The sequence below is a fragment of the Diaphorina citri genome, unplaced genomic scaffold (assembly GCF_000475195.1).
Source record: "Diaphorina citri unplaced genomic scaffold, Diaci psyllid genome assembly version 1.1 scaffold2913, whole genome shotgun sequence".
NCBI lineage: Eukaryota > Metazoa > Arthropoda > Insecta > Hemiptera > Psyllidae > Diaphorina > Diaphorina citri.
This window is the reverse complement of record NW_007380326.1, coordinates 1-24,056: the sequence shown is the minus strand read 5'-3', so window position 1 is coordinate 24,056 and position 24,056 is coordinate 1. Positions and strand designations below refer to the sequence as shown.

Genomic DNA, 24,056 nt, shown 5'->3' with positions numbered 1-24,056 from the left:
CTAGGATGGATATTAATTGGACCCACAACTTGAGTTTAAATACAAAGCTACAAATCGGTTAAGTTTAACTCTTGGAGCAATCTGATTGGCTGAAACTGTTAAAAACAACCAATCAGATTATTATTATTTTTTTTTAATCCAAGAGTCAAACATAAAGCTAGTTTAAGTTCTGGCCACGGCTATTAATGAGCTAACCAGTAGTAATGTAGTAACAGACACCTAATTACCTAGTCCCAGCACCATCTTATAATAATAGTCTTATCTAGCATCTGAAGAAGTAGTTGCCTATCTACAATTTTACCTACTTATATATCTACAATTATATTATCCATCTATCTATCTATGTAGAATTCTACCTAGGTATCTACATATCTAGAATTCTATCCTCCTATAACTACAATAATTCTACATTCGAATCACCAAAGTTTAAGCTCACTGGGGCAATGATATGCATGGCTTCGATTCTAGTTATGCGAAGATTACACAACGATTATATCTGAATGTCTACATTAGAGATATTGTATGAATGTCGATGTTATAGGTATGTACATAGGTATACTATGAATGTCTATGGAGAGTGTGAATGTCTGTGTAAGGAGGGTGGAAAATAGGGTGCAAAGGAATTTAGAATTTCGGCAAGATTCTGTAATACCGATTCTACTTACTCACGCTGTCTTTATACAACGTCTACAAATCTAGCTCTTCTAGGTACATCAAAATGGTGTACTTACTTACAATTCTATCTTTGCGTTGTAATAATTACCTCTGTCAAACTATTTCTATGGGCAAGTAGTTCTAAAACATCTTTGGAGCTACTTGTCCCCACAGCCTAAGCCTCAGACTTTTCGTGTATAATAACATTAATAACGATTTCACAATTTCATGCTTGAGGATCGTGAGATGAACCTATAAGATCATAAATTATGTTATTAGCCAAGGAGATAACAAGGGGAATTAATGCAAGTTTGCATTTTTGAGCTTTTTTTTCTACTTTCCACGACATTTTCAAGTATCTTCTTCCGTGTTTCATGACATAAGTAGTGTGAGATATCATGTTACATTGAAAGCCAGTGATAATGGATTTTTATTCCTCCTTATAATAAACAGGGGCCCGTCAACAGCCTTACGCGGTCCTAGAGGACTAACTCCATAGGGTCCTCTCCTTGAGTCAAGGCCCTGCTTATAAATATGTAGGGAGGTACGTACGAAGAAAAACTCGAATTTTACACATAAAAAAGCTCTAAATATTCTAAATAAGTTCTTTGTTCTCGGATAAACAAAATATAGTCTATTCTAATGATATATTTTATTCTATTATAAATTCTACGAGTATTTTTTAATTGTTCCCTTGCGAAAAAGTCAGATTGGAAATTCTGACAAAGAAATGTTGTTTATATTGAATACCTAAAAGTTATTTGCACCATGTAGATACTTATACTTTGCACCACATCATACCACATGGGACAAAATAAAGGTACCTCACTCCACATTATAACCAGGAAAACAAGTTCAAGTTAACATGTGCTTACTTTAACCCTGACTTTGGACATTCCCAATTAACCCCTTTAGACCCTTGTCATGATTTGGTCATTTTAATTTTTATAGATCGATCTACATCTGTACTAAAAAAATATAGATACCTAATGATTTTTTTTTTTTAAGAGGAGTAAGAGGTTTGATAGAGGAAGCTGTAGCAACGGAGTTCTTATCGTCCCGGAATCGAAGAGAAGAGGACGGGATAGGAGAAAACCAGCCGTTCCGAGAACGAACCTTATCTTTCAAAGATAAATTTTGTCCAAGGCGCTATGCCACGACCTAGCGCTCACAAGGCAGACGTGCTAACCTTCAAGCTAAGTCCGCCCCAGGCGGGACTTTAACCCGCGACCTAGAGCTTACAAGGCAGGCGCGCTAACCTTCAAGCTAAGTTCGCCCCAGGCGGGAATTCAACCCGCGACCTAGAGCTTACAAGGCAGGCACGCTACCCTTCAAGCTAAGTTCGCCCCAGGCGGGAATTCAACCCGCGACCTAGAGCTTACAAGGCAGGCGCGCTACCCTTCAAGCTAACTCCACTGGCAGGGTGTGGTTTAGTCTGGCTCCGTAGGCACCCCATAGGGTTAAACCCATTCTGATGAATAATACCAATAGGTCCATTTGTCATCTTGATCGTACCTCTAGGTACACATTGTTTTCAAGGGCGAACCTGAAGAGCTAATGCCCATTGATGGAAACTTGTACTGGAAATTTCAGATCTATATTTGTAGTCAATACAGAGACTCACGACCTCTTTAGTACTATCTCAGGCACACGATATTGAATTTGAATTTGCTTTGTTTACAGGTCCACATTACAAGTTATGACAACTCTATTACAATATAGACCTAATTAAAAATACAATAACAATAACTAGACAATATTAAGAAAATACAAGGGTAAAAAAAAGGAAAAAAAAAAAAAAAAAAAAAAAAAAAAACCTAAAGTACTGACACTAGTTCCCACACCTAGCTATAAAACGTTTTATAAACAGCTGCAGCAACCTCCGTGGCGGATTGGGTATCCGAAAGAGAGAAGTCATAACGAAAACAGGAGAAATAGAGGATAGCAGAGCGCCAGCCGTTCCGAGAACAAATCTCAACTCTTTAGGATAAATTTTGTTCCGGGTGGTTAAAAGACAGACGTCCACTACCCTCCAAGCTAATAGATCAGTTGCGCTTACTTGGGTGATGTTTCAAAATCATAGAGCAGGGAAAATGAGGACCAACGGAATTTTTCTTTTTCTTCTACGACTTCTAGATCCCGAGATAAATCGATTTAAAAAATACCGGTAAATCGTGAACTTTACACCAAATAAATTACAAAATTACAAAAGCACTTAAGAGGTGAGTGCTCAACTCAGAGACAGAATTTAGTAGGGACCTGACAAAAAGTCCATTCCTCATTGCTCAAGGGGGAGAAGAACTTGAATTTATTTTAAGCAGGAAGAGAAACAATGGCAGGCAGGTATGTTTGTATTGTGAGTATGTTCACAATGTGGAAATTAGGAAGGAGTAAAGGAGGCTCACATATGGGGGTTAGAACAAGCTTTGCTCTTGGAACGCCTGGCTTACTCCTATCCTGTCCTCCTTCTCTCTTCACTTTTTGGGCTGATAAGACCTCAGTAGTTACAGGTCCCTATATCAAACCTCTTGAAGAAAGAAATAAAAACTCCAAGGCAGAGGTTCTCAAACTGGGGGGCGTGGAGATAAATCAGGGGGGAGCGCGAGCTTTTTCTAAAAACCTCCAGTTCTGAAATTCCTCCTGTGCTAACTGCTTGAGCCACTGAGGTTGGTTTGTTTTGTTATTTCATAAAACCTATAAATAGGTAACCTAAGTACTTACTTCAATATTAAAAAAAAAAAAAAAAAAAAAATCTCAAAGTTTCAAATTCTCGTTTTGTTATTCCATAAAACCCATAGGTAAAAATAATATACCGGGGGGTGGGGTAAGGTAGGGGGGGGGGGTGTGAAAAAATGAGAATATTCCCAAAGGGGGCGCCATGCAAAAAAGTTTGAGAACCACTGCTCTAAGGAAAGGGTTAGGGATAGATATTGCTTCAACCACTGCTCAAACAGGTCACTTTAGTATCTTTACTCTAAAAACTTGTTTAAAATAGGTACCTACTTAGTACACCTGAGTAACTAGGTAAGTAAGTAATTAGTAATTGGGTACAAGTTAGATACCAAGGTAATGGTAATGATTATGTTTTGGTATTTAGACAGTTATCCTTAATATGTTACCACAATTTAGAACAGTTCTGTTGTATTGCATAGGTAGGTACTACAGCTAAGAAACTCTGACTCTATAACACAGCTAAATAACTCTACTGATTCTACTGTATAACATAATGTAACAATTTCAGCAGACCTATGATTTTGTTTGTACTTTCACTGCAATTGTATCTAATGGACCTAACATGAGACAGGTAGCACTTTGATTGATAATAAAAAAAACTATCTAATCATGCCTTCTATTTAATAGGATAGCTACAAGTTTAAGTAATAGAGTAGTTATAAGAACACAAAGTAGTTATGGAATAATAAAGTAGTCATAAGAACACAAAGTACTTACTTAGTTAGGAGATTTATTTTGATTTTGCCAACCTAGCAAAATCAAAACATCTAACCAAAGTGGTATCCCAGTACAAATTTGTACTGCATACATACCTACATTACCTACTTACTTAAGTACAACTTTTCAGAGAGATTGGGTTTCCATGTCTGAGTGGGTAACACACTGGGCTGGAGGTGCTGGGTTCGTTTCCCGGCTGAACCTTTTTTTTTTTTTTTTTTTTTTTTTTTTTTTTTAGTGTGGCAAGAAAGTATCAGATTGGCACCTGAGATGAAGCAAGCTGAATCAGAAAAGGAAATATTGTGAACAATAAAATTATGAGAACACAAAGGAATTATGTTCTTAAAGGGTAATTTGTTCTACCTTAACATCAATAAACATAGCCCATTTAACTGAATAAAACATGGTGAATTACCCAATTGATCAATAAAAGAGCCACATAAAAGTTAAATTGGGTGCACAAAGAAACTGAGTTGACAGTTTGGGCTACGTACTACCATCAGTATCAGTAAACATGGGCTATTGAAACTGAGTAAACAAAATTCATGTGATAACAAGAGACGGAAGCAAAATACCTAGTATTATAGAGAGCCCAAAAATGTGGACTGTGAACTTGTGTGACATTATTTTAACCACAAACTTTGTCAAAGGGGTTACACTCCTAAAAACTTAAGCTAACCGACTGAAACCTTCGTATATATCAAATTCAAACTAATCAAAATGATATAGGTAATTAGAAAGATACACAGACAAGAAGTTGGCCTGGCGCACTGCCTTGCGCTCTGTTATAAGTTATAACTATAACTGACTGTTATATTTCTTGAAACCTATGATTTCACCTTCCACTAACCTTCCTTCCTTACCTGTGCAAGCTAAAAACATCCCAAGATAAACATCAACTTCAAAAGAAATAGAAGCCTTATAATAAAGAACGGTGTAAAATAAACTTATAACTGTATGATAAATGAGAATAAAATTAAAAATACATAATTATTTTTCCTTTCGTTTACACTTATAAATATTAATAATCAAATTGTAAAATTAATTAACGTAAAATTAAAAACAATAAAATGAGAAATATATCAACAATAACAACTTTAAACCTATCGAATACAATGATGAAAAAATTGCCAACAAAAATGGGAACAAAAGACCCGACCATTCAATCCATACCACCTCCTCTAACTATAAATAGCAGACGAAAAAAAGTCATGAAATCCACTCAAAAAACATTTTGTGGTAAAAATGTTGCCAAGACAGTTTTTTAGACCAAAATTAATGGAATAATTTTCTACAGAATGGAAAAGAATATTTTTTATCTACAACAGGCAAACAAAAATTGGCATATTTCTACGAGGTCATACCAAATAACTGTAATGTCTAGGCGTTACCTAATCAGTTCAACAATAAATACCTATTCAGAAAAATCTATGAAATACATATTTGCAATAGATAGAGTTACCATTTTTAAATTGAATTAGTAGATGATATGGAGCTTCACATGGCTTAACCATAGGATCCAATTGAAGTCTTTTAGGCATTTAGCATTTCGATGACATCCAGCTTATTTTATGAACATAGAAGAAATTTGATCAGTTTTTCAGCAATATTTTTAAACAGTCTGCGTGAGATCTACAGTTCACAGAACTACCAGAAACCTAGTTAGGTTCTATTCACCTAGTAAGAAAAACATACCTATTCAGAAAAATCTATGAAATACATATTTGCAATAGATAGAGTTACCATTTTTAAATTGAATTAGTAGATGATATGGAGCTTTACATAACTTAACCATAGGAGCCAATCAAAGTCTTTTAGGCATTTAGCATTTCGATGACATCCAGCTTTTTTTTCCATCAACATAGAAGAAATTTGATCAGTTTTTCAGCAATATTTTCAAACAGTCTGCGTGAGATCTACAGTTCACAGAACTACCAGAAACCTTGTTAGGTTCTATTCACCTAGTAAGAAAAACCAGAGCCCCTTACTCGTCTCACTTGTGGGCTTCATCAATAGGCTCCTCCTCATCATCCCTGCAAGGGGCCGAGGGGCAACACAGCCCCTCGCTCCCATCCTCGTGTATGCAGAATAGGAGCGATTCCAGGGCCGTAGGGGGGCGGTGGGGCGGGATCCCGTGAAACTTCTTGAGATCTGCGGAGGGGAACCAGACCTGGCTGTTCGTATCGTCGATCCTTCATCATGCAGAGGTAGACCACCGTCCATGCCAACACTAGAGCGAAAGCTATCTGCCAGTTGAAGCCGTTGGGTTCGTCGATGCTCGGGGAAATGTCGAGCGTTGTGCGATACCAGAAGTACTCGGTCGGGGTGCTCGCCTGTTGGGGAGAAAATAGAATAGAATATACGTTTTATTTGCACATAAGATACATGAAAGTACATTGTAAAATGGTCAATTTCTAATCTAAATCATATAAAATTCAAAATAATTATTCTTTATGACATTATGATACAATGGACGTGTTCTATTATTAGAATTAAGAGCCATAGATATCAATCTTAGGTGATCTCTCCCTAGCTAAGATGTGTCGCAAAGAGCTTGGAAGTTCCTTATTATAACTAGCGTCTTACCTTAGGTGTGAATAGATGGGACAGCCCATGTGACATGCCGGGCAGCGTGATCCCCCGCAGGAAGAACACAATCAACACCATATAGGGGAACATCGACGTCACGTAGACCACAAACGGGGAGGACGCAATGCCCTTCATCATGCAGAGGTAGACCACCGTCCATGCCAACACTAGAGCGAAAGCTATCTGCCAGTTGAAGCCGTTGGGTTCGTCGATGCTGGGGGAAATGTCGAGCGTTGTGCGATACCAGAAGTACTCGGTCGGGGTGCTCGCCTGTTGGGGAGAAGAGAGAGCACTACATGAGAGAGAATAACTCCTGATTAGCCCAAACAACGATGGACTCATGGACTTCAGGGATTCAAAGTCTTTGATATTGTGTATACGTCAGTGACTTGTTAAAGAGCCTAATAAGAGAAGAAAAGGTCTTTCTACTCTTGCTAGACTTTTCAATGTGAGTAGCATTGAAAGGACTAAATCAGACTAGAAACTGTTGACATAATTGGACTTTTTAGTCCCTGCTCCGGCAACATTGACAGAATAAAGTCTTCTTCTTCTCCCGTGTTAAGACGGGGTCAAACCTCTCAATCAGCCCTAGGGTGATTGCTTGTAGGCTGACATTTGGTCTCTCCCCCGATAATTTTGACAGAGCCGCGTCTGTCCTGCGCATTAAGAATAAGATGTCTCGAAATAAGGAGACTCTAATCCCTGTCTCAGATTTTAATCCCTAATTTGTTTTTTGAAAATTCCCAGAAATTAGACTCCTTAACACCCTTTCTCCCTGAATTTCTCCCACGTTTCTTTAACTGTGAGATTGAGTCATCAAATCCCATTCATAATATTCAGAGAACTGTTATAAGTAGAGGCGACGACCTAACTATTTTTCCCCCTTTGGGGAGGTTTGAGAGAAGGAACCGTAAGGCCAGTCACTCACAACCAGGTAGACCTGAGAGGCAGACCTGGTCAGGTGTACCTGTCAGGTCTACCTGATAGTGAGTGACTGGCCCAATGTACGAATTTTTCTTCGTCCGAAGTTACAATTTTTCCGAATTTTTCTTCGTTGCCAATGTGAACAAGCTAGGTAGGTAATACATTTACATTTGTACCTATACGCCTCACGAAAAAACATCGTAGAAGTGTTTGGAGGATTAAAAGGAATTCATTTGGCAAATCAAAGACATAAAAAAAGACATTCTTGATAGATTATCTGATAAATACCTCTAGAGGTACCTGCCTTCTCAGATTAGTTCCTAACTGATAAAAAGATGAGACAAAATAAAAGAGAAAAATCTTCTTCTTCTTCTTCTTCTTCAGAAGAAGAAGAAGAAGAAGAAGGAGAAAAAGAAGGAGAAAAGGAGACATCTTATTCCTTATGCCTCTAAAAACCTCAATTCTTGTGAGAAAAAAAAAAGTAAAAAAACCCTGGTGTAAACAGCACACGACTTTCCCTATCCACTTGCCTTCTTACTTTAATCTTGGGACTCTAAACATAACGAGACATCTTGTTCTAAGCTGACGGTCTAAACAAGCCACAACTTATACCAGTAATTCTGTACACTTATTGTAGCGCCGCCATTGGCCCGCGGGCCACAAATCTTTTTGGATTAGGCTCATGGGGCTTCATTTTTGCTCCTTTACTATGGGGTGGACTCCGAAAATGTGGAGCACTACCCTCAAGAAAACCCTTGATAGGGGCCTCCTAACCTCTGTATGAGGCCCGCGAAATACCTGCCCTGTTCTAAATAATACACCAAATATACTTACCGCCGCCATTTTTCTGCGCCAAATACGGAAAGCGCCACACATTTCCCAGACCCACCGCATACCCAATGGTTGCCAACAGGAACGTCAGCTTGGAGTCCCACGCCTCCCGCTCCTCATTACCTCCCCCTCCGTCGGAGGCTTTGAACGCTCCTGGCTTCTCAACGGGGATGGTAACCTCCAGGGGGTTTGGGACCAGAGTGGTTTGCTGGGGGGGAGAAAAGGGTGTGAAAATAGGTCGTGGGTTCGATTCTTGAAATTGAGTTGAGAGGAAAGGGGATTACGATTTGTATTTTTTATTTATTTTATTTACATTCTGAGAAGGGCAGCCCTTTAACTACCAAAGTCATAGTTATCAAAAGCTCTGATGCCTGTAATTCTGACTGGGAATACAACCAGTTCCATCATCCTCACAAGGCTGAGTGCAGATTTAAAAAGCCAGTAGCACATGTTCTCCCAAACAGTCACTCATCAATATGCCAACCAAAGACAACATTCCTCAAATTCAGTAATTCGTCGGTAACTAATTCTACAAACTATTGCCGCAAGGCTCTTTTGCCTGAGAAGGTACTTACCGCATTAGGCCCGACGCTGTCGTCAAAGCCGTTCTATCATCCTCACAAGGCTGAGTGCAGATTTAAAAAGCCAGTAGCACATGTTCTCCCAAACAGTCACTCATCAATATGCCAACCAAGGACAACATTCCTCAAATTCAGTAATTCGTCGGTAACTAATGTATTCTACAAACTGTTGCCGCAAGGCCCTTTCGCCTGAGAACTCTGAGAAGGTACTCACCGCATTAGGCCCGACGCTGTCGTCAAAGCCACGGTTGGTCGCCCCGTAGCTCTGCTTGAAACTCTGGCCCGCGTAGCTTTGCGCCTTCATGCCGCCATTTTCCAGGAGCATTTTCGTTTTCAGTTCCTTGAGCTCGACTCGGTCCAGTGACCGCTGGGGGTTCAAATCCCGCGACGACTGGCGTCGCACGAGATGGGCTGTGTTCGCCATGACGGGCGAGATAAAGGCTGGCCGCGAGAGCTGACTCTACCACGGGTAGCGAGAACTACTGCGTGGGACGGGCAAAAGGAAAAAAAAAAAAAAAAAAAAAAAAAAAAAAAAAAAAAAAAAAAAACCTAAAGTACTGACACTAGTTCCCACACCTAGCTATAAAACGTTTTATAAACAGCTGCAGCAACCTCCGTGGCGGATTGGGTATCCGAAAGAGAGAAGTCATAACGAAAACAGGAGAAATAGAGGATAGCAGAGCGCCAGCCGTTCCGAGAACAAATCTCAACTCTTTAGGATAAATTTTGTTCCGGGTGGTTAAAAGACAGACGTCCACTACCCTCCAAGCTAATAGATCAGTTGCGCTTACTTGGGTGATGTTTCAAAATCTAATATGTAGGTACATAACACTATGATAGTAGAGATGCGTAATGATGAGTAGTAGGTGTAGGTGTTATCTTATGGGTAGTATTACTGTTATACTTACTACCTACTATTCCTCTGTCACTTGATGAACCATCAGTATCAGTAAACATGGGCTATTGAAACTGAGTAAACAAAATTCATGTGATAACAAGAGACGGAAGCAAAATACCTAGTATTTTAGAGAGCCCAAAAAAGTGGACTGTGAACTTGTGTGACATTATTTTAACCACAAACTTTGGCTTACAGGCCAATCAAATGTGACTTTAGATTAACAAAAGCTGTCAATGAATTTTTGTAGTCAGGACCAGAATCTGAGTTTAAACTTGATTTAACTATTGGATTCAGCAATTAGGTTGGCTGTAAAGATTAAAATCAATTAGATTGCCTAACCCAGTAGGTAAACAATTTATTGTTTACTCAGATTGTGGTAATGGTCATCTAATTAATTAGGTACCTACATAAGCTAATCAAACAATATAATATGTGTTCAATTTTACATCATTACGCAGTCCATTGATTAATAAGCAAGAGTTTCAATTTTTAGATCAAATGATGATAAGAAAATATCTTCAAAACGTAAAATCCAAGGTTCATTCATGATAACATTCAAACATTCATTGATTGATAACAACGTAAATTTGTAAGGAAATAAACAAAACAAAACCAGAAGTTAAATAGAGCCTCAGAGGTCACTGTACCTTTGTAAGATCTCGTTCTGAAGTCTTCGATCACATTCCAGGATCTTTTTCTTTTCCCATCCCTCGTCCGTTTTCACCCATTCTTCACCAGGGGAACGCCAGTCTTTTGAGATGAAAGGCATCCTCAATTCAGTAAAAAATATCACGAATAAAAATCACAAAGAAAACTTTCTATTCACAGCAAATTAAATTCAGACAAAACAACGACACAACTACCCACTTGCACAGATAAAGATGAACTAAATTTTTTTATTTATTTTTTTACTGATTGCGATTTGCAGTCAGCTGATTGGGAAATGAAAACAAAAACTTCCCCTCCCCCTAATATCAGCTGTTTTATTATTAGTTCTCGTTTATCCCGTTATTGTGGCAGCACCGTATTCACACATAACACACATTTTGATTTTTGAGTTCGCCTATTAGCCGCTAATGTGGCAGCACTTGTCGGGCTATTTTTTAGGTCCAGCCTTACCATGTCGGATTTGCTATGGATTTAATCATTGGATAATGTGTATGAAATAGAAGTATAGGTATACCTACCTAATAGGTTTTTATCAGAATCTACGAATTAACTTCAAATTTATTAACTGATAATTTATATCGAAGTTCAGAAATCTAAAATAGGCGACGGCAACGGAGCGCACGCTTGGCAACACTGCAATGTTTACATCCCCTCTCTCCTATCATTTCGATAGCGCGAAAAATTTGAAATTCAACTTTCAACAACTTGTGAGAACTGAGAATCTGAGAATTTTGCAATCTGACAGAATTTGACTGAATTTATGTGCTTTTCAAGATCCAGATTGATAACTTATTTTCTTTAGGATAGTAATTGTAGTCAAAATGCCATCCCGTTATTCATACGAAAGTTCAGAAGGAGATCCTCACAGTGGGTCTCCAAACCCATTTGCTTCATTTGCCAATGCATCCTCGACCAACACAAATAAAACCCAAGAGGGTGAGAAAAAACCATGTAGAGCCTGTATGGATTTCAAAACCTGGAGGAAACAACAGGCAAAATCAGTAAGTGGTAAAATAGTAGATAAGCCCACCTCCGTGGTCAAGAGTACGGACTCTCAACCTCAAGGTGCTGGTTTCAAATCTGAGCCAGGGCGTACATTTTCTAACCAAAATTTTCCATTCTTGGATAGGCATGAATGCCATGAAGTAAGTATTGCAAATGCAGAGTGGTGCCAAATCAGAAAACAATATGGTAGTTTCTGTAGGTACCTACCATTTAGGTATGAACCCAATTTTCACCAGGTCTTTGGCTATCTGAAACGGGTACATATTTATGACTTTAGTTAACTGTAAGATTTTGTCTTGATTTTCAGTCAAAACAAACTGGATCAGCTTCAGGAGTAGATTCAACACAACAGCACAGTCCAAGTAATTGTCCACTGGACAAAGATCAACTAGGTAAGGCTTTCTTCTCTTATCTTATATTATAAAATCAAGATCCATTCACACACTGATCGCTCTATCTCCAGAACCATTATTTTATAAATACAACTAATATTTTTATTTAAAACTCAAAGAATGAATTTAAACACTCTAAATCTAATAAATAACACCTATACCTACCACATACATATTATTCATATTTATTTATTTTTCAGGTCAGCACACATGGGGTTTTCTTCACACGGTGGCCGCTTACTATCCTGACAAACCCAGCTCTGATCAGCAGAAAGACATGAGTACTTTCTTCACTCTGCTGTCCAAATTCTATCCCTGTGAAGTGTGTGCTACTGATCTGGCAGAACAGTAAGTTGTTCCTAAGATTTTCTTTTCTTTTTTCTTAGAATACCATAGTTCTTTTTATTTACAAATTTAAAATGAATATTATCTTGGTACACTTGGCGAAGACTTGGTTTTTAGTTTGCTGATAGCAAAATTGAGCTAAAATTTTTAAAGAAGACATCAATGACACTAGATAGATAAGTTTTTTTTTAAGAGTTTTCATAGAGACTACTATAACTGCTAAGGTTTTATCATCACAAAATTGAAGAGAGAAGAAGGATGGGAGAAAGCCAGCCGTTCCGAGAACAAACCTTAACCCTTCAGGAAAAAATCTTCTCCAGACAAGAATCAAACACGCAACCTTGCACTCACAAGGTAGACACGCTACCTACCAAACTAGGCTGGTTTCTAATTGGTTCTTCCTTTTTTGTTCTCTTCAGATTGAAAGTTCGCCCCCCTGCCACCTCTTCCCAGTCTTCATTATCCCAATGGTTATGTTGGCTACATAACGGCGTTAACGAGAAGCTAGGCAAACCCCTATTTGACTGCACTAAGGTGAATGAAAGATGGCGAGATGGTTGGTCAGACGGCTCTTGTGATTATTGAACACACTGCAGACAATCTGTGATTATTGAACAGCCTGTAGCAACCTTTGTCGAGATCCATGTGGTTTTTGGGCTTTAGAGTCTTATCCAGAGCAAATAAGACACTTTGAAAAGATACCCCACTAAACACAAATGTGAAAAAAAGGCCAGTTCCTATTCAAAATGTCGGCCTATAAAAGTGGTGAGATCAGCTTTAAAAAGTATCAAATCGATCACATCATCAATCTTTGTGGTAAAGCAGAGAGCTTTTTCACAACTTAGTGGGTATCACAATATTACAAGTCTTTCATTTACTCAATCATCATATTTATTATCGATCGTCTCTTCGACTTGTAATGCCGCCACAGGTACTCGATTAAAGTAGCTACTCAAATGTCCTCACGAGGCTGAGTGCACCCCGAACTCCAAGCACAGAGCCGAAAAAACCTCGGCCCCGCCGGGAATCGAACCCGGACCTCCTGCATGCAAGCCTAGTGTGATACCCACTCGGCCACGGAGGTTACTCCAGCTTTAAAAAAGTATTTAAAAAAGAAACCTCCAAGCTTCGTGGCCGAGTTGCTAGGTTTGCATGCCAGAGGTCTCGGGTTTGATTCCCGGTAGGGTCAGATATTTCAAGATTGAAAAAGGAACCTCCATGTCTGAGTGGGTAACACACTGGGCTGGAGGTGCTGGGTTCGTTTCCCGGCTGAACCGAAGTTTTTTGGGCTCTCTTCTTGGAGTCTGTGGTGCACTTTGCCTCGTGAGGACAATATCGAATAGCTGCTTAGGGATGAACTAAATTTTTTTATTTATTTTTTTACTGATTGCGATTTGCAGTCAGCTGATTGGGAAATGAAAACAAAAACTTCCCCTCCCCTTACAAACATCAGCTGTTTTATTATTAGTTCTCGTTTACCCCGTTATAGTGGCAGCACCGTATTCACACATTTTGATTTTTCAGTTCGCCTATTAGCCGCTAATGTGGCAGCACTTGTCAGGCTATTTTTTAGGTCCGGGCTTACCATGTCAGATTTGCTATGGATTTAATCATTGGATAATGTGTATTAAATAGAAGTATAGGTATACCTACCTAATAGGTTTTTATCAGAATCTACGGATTAACTTCAAATTTAATTAACTGATAATATCGAAGTTCAGAAATCTAAAATAGGCGACGGCAAAATTTGCGACGGCAACGGAGCGTACGCTTGGCAACACTGCAATGTTTACATCCCCTCTCTCCTATCATTTCGATGGCGCGAAAAATTTGAACTTCATCAACTTGTGAGAATTTCAATTTTGCATTGCAATCTGACTGAATTTATGATTTTGTGTGCTTTTCATAATCCAGATTGATAACTTTTCTCTAGGATAGTAGTCAAAATGCCATCCCATTATTCATACGAAAGTTCAGAAGGAGATCCTCACAGTGGGTCTCCAAACCCATTTGCTTCATTTGCCAATGCATCCTCGACCAACACAAATAAAACCCAAGAGGGTGAGAAAAAACCATGTAGAGCTTGTATGGATTTCAAAACCTGGAGGAAACAACAGGCAAAATCAGTAAGTGGTAGAATAGTAGATAAGCCCAGTGGTCAAGAGTACGGACTCTCAACCTCAAGGTGGCTGGTTTCAAATCTGAGCCAGGGCGTACATTTTCTAACCAAAATTTTCCATTCTGGATAGGCCTGAATGCCTTGAAGTAGGCATTGCAAATGCAGAGTGGTGCCAAATCAGAAAACAATAATATATGGTAGTTTCTGTAATAATAATAATAATAGTGCTTATTTATACTGCTCGCATAGAACTGAAAAGTCCCTTTACTCCAGCAGTAGGCTACTACTATTATTGTGGTCAAATTCTCAAATTATATTGAGGTTAAAATTCCATACCTCGGCTGGGATTGAACCCATGCCCTCCTGTTTGCCAGTCGAGTGCCTTGACCACTATACCACCGAGGCAGGTACCATTTAGGTATGAACCCAATTTTCACCAGCTCTTTGGTTATCTGAAATCGGTACATATTTAATAAATATAATTGTCTGGCTGGGGGACGTTAAACAGGGAGTAGACCAGCCTGAATTTCCCTTGCTAAAGAAATAGCAAAGGTTCAGTGCGAAGGGCATCCACTCGTAAAATTTGTAGCCAAAATCAAATGTCATCCCAAAGCAATCACCCTAGTTAAGGCCGATTGAGAGGCTGACGAAAAATGCCGACCCCCTGTACACGGGAAAAGGTGAGAAAAAAGTAGATCCTGTTCAAATAGTACTAAAATGTCCCCTAACTTTCCCAGTCTAAACAAGGGCTTACATTTTGAAGGCGGTCTAAACAACCTTGCTAAAGAAATAGCAAAGGTTGAGTGCGAAGGGCATCCACTCGTAAAATTTGTAGCCAAAACCAAATGTCATCCCAAAGCAATCACCCTAGTTAGGGCCGATTGAGAGGCTGACGAAAAATGCCTACCCCGTCTGTACACGGGAAAAGGCGAGGAAGAAGTAGATCCTGTACAAATAGTACTAAAATGTCCCCTAACTTTCCCAGTCTAAACAAGGGCATACATTTTGAAGGCGGTCTAAACACGGGAATAAAATAGGGTAACTCACCTCAAGATGGCCACCAGGGGGATCCACAGAACGGACACGAATATGAGGAACGCTATCAGGAGGAGTGCCCAGCCCGGCCACTCTTTGGTCTCCGTGATTCCCTTCTCTGCGTTCCACGCAGAATATCCTGACTGACCCAGGAATAGATCCACCTGGAAGGTAAATTATTATTTCGTGTCCAGAAGACGTCTTTATTTTAATAAAATTGAACACGGTAAAGATTTGACAAAATAAATACCTACCTAATTACCTAATAGACCAAGAGGTGTCGGCCACTCTTTGGTCTCCGTGATTCCCTTCTCTGCGTTCCAGGCAGAATATCCTGACTGACCCAGGAATAGATCCACCTGGAAGGAAAATTATCATTTCGTGTCCAGAAGACGTCTTTATTTTAATAAAATTGAACACGGTAAAGATTTGACAAAATAAGACTTATTTGCTTTCCACCCTTGCTGGGATTCAAACCCAACACCTCTTGGTTGAGAGGCAGTGCTCTTGACCACTCGGCCTAAAAGGTGGGAGGGTGGGACTCATTCGCAGTGCCTATATTGTAATTTTTATGCATATTAACCGCGTCGTTTTGTCAGTTTTGTGACTGCGTACCTTGACTGGGATTCGAACCCACGATCTGGCTGAAGAGGAGGAAATAACTTACCAGACTTGACGTGAATATGATAAGCATGACGGTAGGTGAGATGTATTTCCAGCAAAGGAGCCAGTACAGGCTGGGCCGAGACCCGGTCATCATCTCAATATCATCCGCGAACCTGTTGGAACAATTCAATTCAATTCAATAATAGACTCATAATAATAGGTAGGTAATAGACTCTTGAGTAGAAAGTAACCAACCACTAGGCGAGGTGAGGCTAGAGACCATCACCCCGGTGTATGGCAGATACAAAAAGATATTTCTTTATTCTGCCGAGACCATCACCCCAATGTATTGCGCTGGGCCGAGACCCGGTCATCATCTCAATATCATCCGCGAACCTGTTGGAACAATTCAATTCAATAATAGACTCATAATAATAGGTAGGTAATAGACTCTTGAGTAGAAAGTAACCACCAGGTGAGGTGAGGCTAGAGACCAACACCCCGGTGTATGGCAGATACAAAAAGATATTTCTTTAGTTTGCCGAGACCATCACCCCAATGCATTGTAGATACAAAAAGATATCTTTTCTTTATTCTGCCATCACCATTCGGCGAAAGCTAAAGCTGCCAAAACAACAACAACTAGGTGAGGTTAACGCCTGAGGCGTTCTCTACCACCTAAACCTTAGAGCTACATTATCATGTTGTGGTCAATGTCTCAAACAAATGAGGATATAATTCAAGCTGCCAAAACAACAACAACTAGGTGAGGTTAACGCCTGAGGCGTTCTCTACCACCTAAACCTTAGAGCTACATTATCATGTGGTCAATGTCTCAAACAAATGAGGATATAATTACGGCCACTCTTTGGTCTCCGTGATTCCCTTCTCTGCGTTCCAGGCAGAATATCCTGACTGACCCAGGAATAGATCCACCTGGAAGGAATATATTATTTCGTGTCCAGAAGACGTCTTTATTTTAATACAATTGAACACGGTAAAGATTTGACAAAATAAATACCTAATTACCTAATAGACCAAGAGGTGTTGGGATTCAAACCCAATACCTCTTGGTTGAGAGGCAGTGCTCTTGACCACTCGGCCTAAAAGGTGGGAGGGTGGGACTAATTCGCAGTGCCTATATTGTAATTTTTAAGCATATTAACCGCGTTACCTATTCGTTTTGTCAGTTTTGTGACTTCGTACCTTGACTGAGATTCGAACCCACGATCTAATACTTACCAACATACTGTTTTAAGACTAAAAAGTCCAATTATGCAAACTGTTTTTGTTGAGATCCAACTTCTCTGAGATCAATATAAATATGGACTAATAATTATCACAATCAAAAACTACAATAGAGTTATACTTACATATTTATAAAACAAAGCTAAATTAAAACGATAAATTTAAAGGGTGTAGTTTCCCTTCAGGGAACTTTCGTAAACGGAACCGGTTCTCTTTTAGAAACTGGAAGGCGCCTTTACTACAGCATAGGAAATCCAAGATGGTACGCCAGCGTAATCGGTTCCGTTTTCGAAAGTTTCCCTAAAGGAAAACTCACCTAAATGTAATGTAACCTACATGAGTAGGTATATAGAGGTACCTAAAAGAATAAGTGGGTATAAATAAATTAAAACGAAAAATAAAGTTCCTAATCTATTTGAATGGAAGATATCAAATTATTGTCAACGAAATTAGGACGTGTAAAACCCAAAGGGGTTACACTCCTAAAAACTTAAGCTAACCGACTGAAACCTTCGTATATATCAAATTCAAACTAATCAAAATGATATAGGTAAATAGAAAGATACACAGACAAGAAGTTGGCCTGGCGCACTGCCTTGCGCTCTGTTATAAGTTATGACTATAACTGACTGTTATAGGTATTTCTTAAAACCTATGATTTTACCTTCTAACCTTTCTTCCACACCTGTGCAAGCTAAAAACATCCCAAGATAAACATCAACTTCAAAAGAAATAGAGCCTTATAATAAAGAATGGTGTAAAATAAACTTATAACTGTATGATAAATGAGAATAAAATTAAATATACATAATTATTTTTCCTTTCGTTTAAACTTATAAATATTAATAATCAAATTGTAAAATTAATTAACGTAAAATTTAAAACAATAAAATGAGAAATGTATCAACAATAACAACTTTAAACCTATCGAATACAATGATGAAAAAATTGCCGACAAAAATGGGAACAAAAGACCCGACCATTCAATCCATACCACCTCCTCTAACTATAAATAGCAGACGAAAAAAAAAGTCATGAAATCCACTCAAAAAACATTTTGTGGTAAAAATGTTGCCAAGACAGTTTTTTAAACCAAAATTAATGGAATAATTTTCTACAGAATGGAAAAGAATATTTTTTATCTACAACAGGCAAACAAAAATTGGCATATTTCTACGAGATCATACCTAATAACTGTAATGTCTAGGCGTTACCTAATCAGTTCAACAATAAATACCTACGGTACTCGATTAAAGTAGCTACTCAAATGTCCTCACGAGGCTGAGTGCACCCCGAACTCCAAGCACGGAGCCGAAAAAAACCTCGGCCCCGCCGGGAATCGAACCCGGACCTCCTGCGTGCAAGCCTGGTGTGATACCCACTCGGCCACGGAGGTTACTCCAGCTTTAAAAAAGTATTTAAAATTTAAAAAAGAAACCTCCAAGCTTCGTGGCCGAATTGCTAGGTTTGCACGCCAGAGGTCTCGGGTTTGATTCCCGGTAGGGTCAGATATTTCAAGATTGAAAAAGGAACCTCCATGTCTGAGTGGGTAACACACTGGGCTGGAGGTGCTGGGTTCGTTTCCCGGCTGAACCGAAGTTTTTTGGGCTCTCTTCTTGGAGTTTGTGGTGCACTTTGCCTCGTGAGGACAATATCGAATAGCTGCTTAGTGGTAGTTAACAATGGCAGCATCATTAGAAAGAAGAGTGGTTGATGATGGATGGGAAATCATTGTAAAGGAAGCACTTAGTAATGCTCTGATATCCAAAATTGTGAAAAGACTTTCTGCCTACTTTCACAAATAATTTCATGATTTGATCGATTTCCGATCGAAATTCCTTGATACACCTACATAAGAAAATAAAAAAGCGCTCTTTTTTAGAAACAATGATAGAATTTTATTAACATTTTATTTTATTTGTTAATTGAATTTCCAAAGACCCTAAACATACCTTACAGACACGTGGCCAAAAAGCCCTAATGCAAAGTGATATAACAATAATTTCGTGTTTCCCTTACCTACAGATTCCTATAATAATGTTAGGCTATACTTGTATATTTGACATCTAACTCAAAATGAAGTAGGCACAGGGAGTATACTAATTAAGAAAAGTGCCCCTTTTTATGATATACCTAGGTTTTTAAGTACTTTTTTTGAATGTTATAGGTTCCAAACTACCCATAAATTTTAAGTTCGTGTTTTCCTTACCTACAGATTCCTATAATAATGTTAGGCTATACTTGTATATTTGACATTTCACTCAAAATGAAGTAGGCACAGGGAGTATACTAATTAAGAAAAGTGCCCTTTTTTATGATATACCTAGGTTCGTACTTTTTTAAATGTTATAGGTTCCAAACTAAATTTTAAGTAAATCTTATTTGTAGGTACACAGGTACCTACAAAATAAAATTGATATACCTACATAATATCATCTAATGATAAATTTCTGGCATATGATACCTACCTACCAACATACTTGCAAACATACTGTTTTAAGACTAAAAAGTCCAATTATGCAAACTGTTTTTGTTGAGATCCAACTTCTCTGAGATCAATATAATTATGTCAATATAAATATGGACTAATAATTATCACAATCAAAAACTACAATAGAGTTATACTTACATATTTATAAAACAAAGCTAAATTAAAAACAATAAATAAAAGGTGTAGTTTCCCTTAAGGGAAATTTCGTAAACGGAACCGGTTCTTTTTTAGAAACTGAAAGGCGCCTTTACTACAGCATAGGAAATCCAAAAAGTTTGCCAAAAGGGAAACTCACCTAAACCCCAAATCTGAGCGCCCGGGAATTGGTTGATGGCCTCGGTGAAAATGATGAAGGCCAGGCCCGTGCCGGAGGCCGTCTGAAAGGAGATAATGTGGGCTCGATGAAGGGAGTTGAGAGGCAGTGCAATAGTCCTAACTAAAATGGACGTGGCACACAAGGGATCTAGAAGAGACCGCCTTAACACAACGATAAGAAATCTGAGCGCCCGGGAATTGGTTGATGGCCTCGGTGAAAATGATGAAGGCCAGGCCCGTGCCGGAGGCCGTCTGAAAGGAGATGATGCGGGCTCGATTAAGGGAGTTGAGAGGCAGTGCAATAGTCCTAACTAAAATGGACGTGACACACAAGGGATCTAGAAGAGACCGCCTTAACATAATGATAAGGGAGTTGAGGCTCTCATCTCTTTGGCACCATTGTTTAAGGTTCTCATCCCTTAAAAGTCTTAAAACAGAGGAAGAAGGAAGTGGGCCTGCGAAAAGCTGGCAGGACGTGATTGTGCAGATGGGTGACCATTTAACCACGCGAAACGTTGCTCAACTTCGGTGATCGATTGGGAACTGGTGCATTCAACGTCCTATCATCGGCATCGCTTCCGCGGTTACTTCATTCGATAGCATCATTGATGTCAATGGTAGCCAAACTTGATAATTACGTTTTTTTTTTAAGAAAACGCGCAAGGTGCAGGATTGTTCTTAGTGGTCATACCGGTTAAGCTACGTCGAGTAAGGCGGATAATCGGATCATACGTACGTTTTCCAACTCCTTCTCCAGACTGCACTCTGGTACGTTCTTGGAATCATGAGGATCCAGTGCCAGCATTGCATTGCGAGTCTGCAGACATCTCTCGTAGACATTGGTTGCCTTGAAACCTGTGGAAACATTTGCAAAAGTTAATGCACTTGAGACTTCTTGTTATGTTATAGAAACTGGAAAATCCTGATCAATGATCGTACTTGTGAAGCGATTGCAAAAATTATACAGGTGTGGCTCACTTGGGTTAGGCTCATACACAGAGATCCCACTCTGAGGCTTAGGTGTAGGGGCTGTAGGGGCAGCTGCTCCAAAAGATGGGTTAAAAGCTTATACGATATACGAATCTCTAATTAGAGAAGTTAGGCTTCTAAATTAGCTACGTTGAATGACACGACGGCGGAGGCAATGCCGATACCCACCTGGAAAAATGGGACGGTTAGGTGGACGAGAATGACTTGGGAACACACCTCGCCGTTCGTGAGATGTATTTCCAGCAAAGGAGCCAGTACAGGCTGGGCCGAGACCCGGTCATCATCTCAATATCATCCGCGAACCTGTTGGAACATTTCAATTCAATAATAGACTCATAATAATAGGTAGGTAATAGACTCTTGAGTAGAAAGTAACCAACAGGTGAGGTGAGGCTAGAGACCACCACCCCGGTGTATGGCAGATACAAAAAGATATTTCTTTATTCTGCCGACACCATCACCCCAATGTACTGTAGATACAAAAAGATATCTTTTCTTTATTCTGCCATCACATTGAACGAAAACCGAAGAGAGAAGGAGTGAAGTCCATGACCACCAGTCTGTCCTTGCCAGTCTAGTTAGCTAGGTCGATTCCCACCCGACGCAGACTTCATCCTAAACAGGTATCTAAGGCGTGTTCTTGGAAAGGCGGGCTTTCTAATATCCTGTCCTCTCTTTGATTTCGGTACGATAAGACCTCGGCAGTTACAGTCCCTTCTATCAAACCTAAAAGAAACTTACCAATGATGGCAAAAATAACAATAGCAGCAAACATGGACGTGCAGCAGTTGGTGAAGGACACGATGAACGCATCACGATAACAGTTGTTGTCCACCGGATTATAAGATGAGTAAGCGATGAGGCCACCGAATGCTAGACCGAGCGAGAAGAAGATCTGGGTGCCCGCCTCCAGCCAGACGTGAGGCTCCTTGAGCATGTACCACTGTGAGGAAGTAAAAGAGAGGGATATGAATTTATGAATGGTGTACTTTCCTTTCGGGAAACTGACCATATGCCATTGGAAAATTGACCACTGAAGCAGTTTCTATTGTAGAAGTGGTTAATTTTTCAGCAGTCAGTTTCCCGGGATGTGTCGAGAATCTGCAACAGGTGATATTTCTCGTCACTGTACAACTGCCAAAGGTTTTTAGTGACGGGGGTTTACCTCCCATTCGGAGACAAGCTACCCGCCTTCTCACATGGACCTCACCCAGCCTGAGGGTGGCCGGGAAAAGCTAGTAGTACGCAATTGCCCAGATGGTCACCCAAACTATGTATCCACAGGCAACGTTGATTAACTTCAGTGATCCATTGGCAAATGGGAACGACTGAGGCTACAGAGCCATAGATATCAATCTTAGGTGATCTCTCCCTAGCTAAGATGTGTCGCAAAGAGCTTGGAAGTTCCTTATTATAACTAGCGTCTTACCTTAGGTGTGAATAGATGGGACAGCCCATGTGACATGCCGGGCAGCGTGATCCCCCGCAGGAAGAACACAATCAACACCATATAGGGGAACATCGACGTCACGTAGACCACAAACGGGGAGGACGCAATGCCCTTCATCATGCAGAGGTAGACCACCGTCCATGCCAACACTAGAGCGAAAGCTATCTGCCAGTTGAAGCCGTTGGGTTCGTCGATGCTCGGGGAAATGTCGAGCGTTGTGCGATACCAGAAGTACTCGGTCGGGGTGCTCGCCTGTTGGGGAGAAAATAGAATAGAATATACGTTTTATTTGCACATAAGATACATGAAAGTACATTGTAAAATGGTCAATTTCTAATCTAAATCATATAAAATTCAAAATAATTATTCTTTATGACATTATGATACAATGGACGTGTTCTATTATTAGAATTAAAGACTCACCAGACATTCCGGTTCCACCAGGGAACTGCCATTGGGGAATACTCGCGTAGGGCACTCTGCCCAGGGTAGCTGGGCTCGGAAACTCTGGGCAAAGTAGAACAGACACCAGGCAATCACCGTGTTGTAGTAGAGAGCTACGTTGAATGACACGACGGCGGAGGCAATGCCGATACCCACCTGGAAAAATGGGACGGTTAGGTGGACGAGAAAGACTTGGGAATACACCTCGCCGTTCAACTGGACGCAGAAACTCTGAGATCACGGCCGAAGAAAAAGGCTAATAATTATCCAGAATGAAGTAAACAGAGTTGAATGTAAAAGAAGAAGGAGGAGGAGGAGAAGAAGAAGAAATTTCAATCGAAAAACGAAAATTTTAAGTAAATCTTATTTGTAGGTACACAGGTACCTACAAAATAAAATTGATATACCTACATAATATCATCTAATGATAAATTTATGGCATATGATACCTACCAACCAACATACTGTTTTAAGACTAAAAAGTCCAATTATGCAAACTGTTTTTGTTGAGATCCAACTTCTCTGAGATCAATATAATGTGATTATTGAACAGCCTGTAGCAACCTCTGTCGAGATCCATGTGGTTTTCGGGCTTTAGAGTCTTATCCAGAGCAAAAAAGACGCTTTGAAAAGATACCCCACTAAACACAAATGTAAAAAAAAGGCCAGTTCCTATTCAAAATTTCGGCCTATAAAAGTGGTGAGATCAGCTTTAAAAAAGTATCAAATCAATCATATCATCAATCTTTGTGGTAAAGCAGAGAGCTTTTTCACAACTTTGTGGGTATCACAGTATTACAAGTCTTTCATTTACTCAATCATCATATTTATTATCGATCGTCTCTTCGACTTGTAATGCCGCCACTGGTACTCGATTAAAGTAGCTACTCAAATGTCCTCACGAGGCTGAGTGCACCCCGAACTCCAAGCACAGAGCCGAAAAAAAAACCTCGGCCCCGCCGGGAATTGAACCCGGACCTTCTGCGTGCAAGCCTAGTGTGATACCCACTCGGCCACGGA

At 39.7% G+C, this 24,056-nt stretch overlaps 3 protein-coding genes and 1 long non-coding RNA gene across 4 annotated transcripts; 1 reads left to right on the top strand and 3 right to left on the bottom strand.

Moving 5' to 3' along the window:
• Window positions 1-5,675: 5,675 nt before the first annotated feature.
• Window positions 5,676-6,289, bottom strand: LOC113471745. Its single transcript, XR_003394327.1, has 2 exons — window positions 6,066-6,289; window positions 5,676-5,781 (listed from the first exon to the last, which is right to left on the bottom strand). It is a non-coding gene; the product is annotated as an uncharacterized LOC113471745 (long non-coding RNA).
• Window positions 6,290-6,563: 274 nt separating this feature from the next.
• On the bottom strand, window positions 6,564-9,520 carry LOC103519733 (sodium-dependent neutral amino acid transporter B(0)AT2-like). Its single transcript, XM_026831123.1, has 4 exons — window positions 9,244-9,520; window positions 8,439-8,656; window positions 6,691-6,907; window positions 6,564-6,584 (listed from the first exon to the last, which is right to left on the bottom strand). The coding sequence occupies exons 1-4, from the start codon at window positions 9,451-9,453 to the stop codon at window positions 6,564-6,566; spliced, it is 666 nt and encodes a 221-aa protein (XP_026686924.1). The 5' UTR covers window positions 9,454-9,520.
• A 1,785-nt stretch (window positions 9,521-11,305) lies between these two features.
• On the top strand, window positions 11,306-13,035 carry LOC103519731 (FAD-linked sulfhydryl oxidase ALR-like). Its single transcript, XM_008484819.3, has 4 exons — window positions 11,306-11,597; window positions 11,909-11,993; window positions 12,194-12,341; window positions 12,758-13,035. Exons 1-4 carry the CDS (start codon window positions 11,418-11,420, stop codon window positions 12,921-12,923), a joined length of 579 nt encoding a protein of 192 aa, XP_008483041.1. The 5' UTR covers window positions 11,306-11,417; the 3' UTR covers window positions 12,924-13,035.
• A 2,452-nt stretch (window positions 13,036-15,487) lies between these two features.
• LOC103519732 (sodium-dependent neutral amino acid transporter B(0)AT2-like) lies at window positions 15,488-23,192 on the bottom strand (the record flags this gene model as incomplete). Its single annotated transcript, XM_026831122.1, has 10 exons — window positions 15,488-15,656; window positions 16,160-16,271; window positions 16,958-17,034; window positions 17,137-17,201; window positions 20,133-20,214; window positions 20,321-20,404; window positions 20,889-21,007; window positions 21,884-22,085; window positions 22,572-22,844; window positions 23,016-23,192. Coding segments are annotated over 10 exons (1,347 nt in total), but the record flags the coding sequence as incomplete, so codon positions are not given.
• Window positions 23,193-24,056: the final 864 nt, after the last annotated feature.